At 61.7% G+C, this 4,405-nt stretch overlaps 1 protein-coding gene across 4 annotated transcripts in view; it reads left to right on the top strand.

Moving 5' to 3' along the window:
* ACOT7 (acyl-CoA thioesterase 7) overlaps positions 1–4,405 on the top strand; it is a 91,400-nt gene that overhangs the window by 71,357 nt on the left and 15,638 nt on the right. For all 4 annotated transcript variants that reach the window (XM_014546172.1, XM_014546170.1, XM_005874331.2 and 1 more), the window contains one exon: positions 3,036–3,152. In XM_014546172.1, coding sequence (XP_014401658.1) covers positions 3,036–3,152 — 117 coding nt within the window. The remainder of the gene's footprint in view (positions 1–3,035; positions 3,153–4,405) is intronic.

Below are 4,405 nucleotides of genomic sequence, written 5' to 3'. Positions count from 1 at the left end.
CGGGCTCGCGGCCACGCCCTGGCGCACTCGGCCCGCTGCTGTTCTTAGTAACAGTGACGCCCTGTGGGACCTCCACCAGCATTTCCGGTCAATGGGGCAGCACCCCCGCTCCCAGGGGGTTCTGACTCCGGGCTCGCGGCCACGCCCTGGCGCACTCGGCCCTGCGCTGTTCTTAGTAACAGTGACGCCCTGTGGGACCTCCACCAGCATTTCCGGTCAATGGGGCAGCACCCCCGCTCCCAGGGGCTGGTTCTGACTCCTTCCACTCACGCCTCCATCCTCACCGGCCCCTCCTACAGGAACAGAGAGGGCTCGTTGTATCTTCTGTTCTAAACATTCATTCCAGCTCAGGTGCTCCTTCCTGTCCCACCTCCTCGCCCTCCCTCCTGCCCCAACTAGACCCCCTGGTCGATGACGCCGTCTGGTGGCCGGAGCTGGCCGCGCAGCCCGTGGCTTTCCACCTGCACACCACCGTGCTGCCCCGACGTCGCCATGGTCTTGAGCGCCCCTTTCCGTAATCGCCCCGCAGCTAGGAATCCACCTGGAGCCCCGTCTCACAGTCGTGGATGGAGAGGCAGCGCCGTGCGGCCTCGTGCCCCTGGTCGTGGGCTGGTCCCACTCTTCCTGAGTGAGCTCTGTGGCCTCTGTGCCTCCGGCTCCTGCTGTGATAAGCGGACGGCGCTGGGCCCGCCCCGGCTGCTGTCCGACCAGCCAGCACTCACTCCCTCCAGAGCTGACCTCCGGGCCTGAGCCTTGCTGTTAGTTGGAAGAGGGGATGCTGACACCTCAGCAGACCGAGTGGGGCGCCCACCACCCACCGAGCCAAGCGCCGTGGTCCTCAGTGGCACCTTCCGTGAGAGTCGTGGTAATGGAAGCCCAATTTTTTTTTCTTTCTTTCTTTAATTTTATAAAAAACTTTTTATTTAGGGGGGCTGTGGGGGGGGAGGGGTGTGAATGCCCAAGGGGCGTTCCAGAGTCAGGCCTGATTTGAGTACCAGCTCTGCCACTTAGTAGCTGTATCACCTGGTCAGCTCAGTTAACCCCTCGAATCTTCTATTTCCCCATCTGAAGATGAGGCTAATGGTACCCATGTGACATGGTTATTGTGAGGAGTAGATAGGACAATGGGTGTGAAGTGCTCAGGGCACACCCAGCACTCTTGTAAGTGCCCAATTAAGTGCTGGCTTTACTCAGGCTTCAGGGGAATGAAGGACCCACTCTGAGCACCCACGTGGTGCCCGGCTCCAGGTGGAGTTGGCCCTTGGCCCCATCGCAGTGCTGGGCCTACCAAGGCTTGAGAACCACCACCCTCCCTGGGGGCTCCCACCCCAGGGAAGGGCACACTGCTTCTTGGAAGCCCACTTTCTTGAAGTCAAGGACACTCGTTACAAAAAACAACCCTTTTTATTCTGGAAAAGCTCAGTATGCAGACGCGGAGAGAAGAGAGCGGCCTCCCTGCCTCCATGTCCTGGGAAGCGGCGTCCCCCAATGCCTGTAAGGCCCTGAGGCTCAGCATGAGCGCCTGGCCTCTCCGTGACGTGGTGTTTATTTTGTTTCCCCCACACGGCAAAGAGGTAACGATCCCATGTCTACACACGGGCAGGCTCCTCGTACACACGCAGAGCCCAGGGTGCTGGCTCTGCCTCTCCGACCGGGAGCCCCCTGTGTCCTGGGTGGGTCTGTGACTAAGATTTCCGGGGGCTGTGAGCTGACCAGTACCCTTTGCTGCTTTCCTGGGGACAGTCTCAGTAGCGCAACCGAAGGGCATGTTTAAGCTGTGAATGTGAAGTAAGCATCATGCGCTGTGCTGGGGTGCGAGATCGGGGGCGGGAGCTAACAGGTGTGCCGTCGGGATTCTGTCCAGCAGGCGGGGCCAGCCCGGTGCAGCCTGCCTTTCTGACTGTGTGTTTTCTAGAAGAGCTTTGTTGAGAGGAAGTCACAGACCTCACAATTCACACCACCAGTCACTGGTTTTCAGTGTAATCAGCTACACTGCCACCATCACAAGCAACTTAGAGCATTGTCAACCCCAAAGAGACACTCATACCCATGAGCAGGCCCACCCCACTCCCCCTGCTCCCCAGCCTCGGACAACCACGGACCTACTTCCTGTCTCGGGACCTGCCTGTCCGGGCCCCTCGCAGCGCCTGGCCTCTGTGCCTGCTTCTCTCGCTCAGCGTGGTGTTTTCAGGCTCACCCATGTGTAGAGTGTCGGTTCTTTGTCTGTTTTTATTGCACGGATGGGCTCAGTCCTTCGTCCCCTCATCGGTGGGGGGACATCCCGGTCTGGCTGCTGGGAGACGGCGTCATGAGATCCGCACGCAGGGGTGTGACATGCTTTCCGTTCTCGCGGGTGTGCACTGGGGTGGGCTGGCTGCCTCGTGTGGCGCGGAATCCGCCTTTGGTGAAACTCCCACTCACCTCCACAGTGGCTGCCGCCGCACCCCTTTCCACCCCCGGCAGCTCCAAGGGTCTGACCACCACGTTCTCCCCGCACAGACCTGACTTTGGTGCAGCCACCCAGGAAGGACACTGTCCCGGCAGGAGACATCTCCGGAGAGGGCAGGACAAAGGACTGTGTTTTGTTATTGACCTAGAACTTCAGCGGGGGTCATTTTCAAAAGCTCCTGGAGGCCCAGCCGGTGTGGCTCAGTGGTTGAGCATCGTCCCAACTATCAGGAGGCCCCCAGTCAATTCCCGGTCAGGGCACACGCCCGGGCTGCAGACTGGATCTCCAGTAGGGGGCGTGCAGGAGGCAGCCCGTCGATGTTTCTCTCTCATCAGTGTTTCTATCTTGCTCTCCCTCTCCCTTCCTCTCTCTCTAAAATCAATAAAAACATATTTAAAAACAATTTTAAAAAGCTCCTGAGGAAGCCAGGTTTCCATCAGCCTCACCAGTCCCCGTGCCCGCCCACCCCCAGCGCCGTGCAGCCCCCGCTGGTGGGAGCTGGGAGGGCTTGGTGTTCACACCTTGTTCCCTGTGGGAAGCAGCTCCCTGCCCCGTCTCACCTGCCTCGTGCCTCTTTTCTGTGCAGGCGTCACCATGAAGCTCATGGACGAGGTGGCCGGCATCGTGGCCGCACGGCACTGCAAGACCAACATCGTCACGGCTTCTGTGGACGCCATCAACTTTCACGACAAGATCAGAAAAGGTAACAGCGCTCTGCCCACAGGGAGGGTGCCTGTGGCTGCCTGGGGCCCTGGCGCCATTAGCTTCTGGTTCACACCAGGGTGGCCCGGGCCCTGGCGTCTGCCCATTCGCCACGGGAAGCAGGAGGCCAGGCTCGGGCTCTGTCCTGGGAGGCAGCTGAAGCCCAGGGTTCGCTGAAATGACTTCAGTTTGATGAAGGCTGTCACTCCGACGGGATGGGAGCCTTCGTCCTGCTGGAGCGGCAGAAACTCCTGCTCTTAAAGCGCCCCAGAGCAGGGTGGGCGGAGCCCGCGGAGATGCTACGCTCACTGTAGCCGGCCGTAGCTTGCCTTGCTCTCCTCTTCGGGAGGAGCGGGTGGTCTGTGGGGTAAACGGCAGGGTCTGTGCAGAGGAGCCCCCGCAGCCTCGGCCGCCTGCCCACCCCCTCCCCCCGGGGCAGTGCTGGCCTGGCTGGTTTTCCCGACACCAGTGCCGGCCGGTGACCCGGCCTGGAAACCGAGTTGCGTCTCTCGTGCCTCTGCCTGTGGCCTGTGCGGGCGCAGTTCCCTGGCCCGTCTCACCTGCTGCTGTGGAGACGTGCAGCCAGTGTCCCCTCCCGGCATTGGCCATTCTGTCCTGTGGTGTCTTCAGAGGTGAGGCCCTGCGCCCCTGAGAAGTAGCACTCACTGGGGTTCAGGCGGCGTTGATTCTGAACGAGCCTCGCCACGAAAGCAGCTCGTTGGCCGGAGCGATGCCACGTCCGAGCCGCGGAGGCCTCCCCAGGCCCTGGGGTGCTCGCCCCTGCACACACCTGGCCCCTGAGCACCAGCGCGGGTGATGGGAAGGGCAGAGGGTCTCCTCCCCGCCCTGGCGGCATCGAGAGCGAGTTAAGCTGCTGACCTTGGGCTCGGGGCTTCGGGAAAAGGGATCTGCCCCAAACACACGAGCCTTGTCCTTGCTCGCCCTCCATGGCCCCGGGGACAGCGCGGGGAACTCGGGGAAGGATGCCATGCTGCTCTCTCTAGAGCGACTCCCGGGGACAGTACCGCGAGGGAGCTTCAGGCTCCACAGGGGAACCACGATGGTCCATGGCGCCCGCCCTGTGCGGTGGCTCCGGTACCCTGGGAACTGCAGCAGAGAAAAGCACTTCCCTGGTGCCAGCCTGGTCAGCAGCTGCGCTTGCCGCTGGGGCCGCTGCAAAGGTGCAAGGCTGCGTGGTTACAGGGGACCCACCTAAGGAGCCCGCTCTGAGCCGCCCGCCCTCCCTCCCGGAAT

The sequence above is a fragment of the Myotis brandtii genome, unplaced genomic scaffold, assembly GCF_000412655.1.
Source record: "Myotis brandtii unplaced genomic scaffold, ASM41265v1 scaffold434, whole genome shotgun sequence".
NCBI classification, from domain to species: Eukaryota; Metazoa; Chordata; class Mammalia; order Chiroptera; family Vespertilionidae; genus Myotis; species Myotis brandtii.
This window is presented reverse-complemented; position numbering and strand designations above follow the sequence as displayed.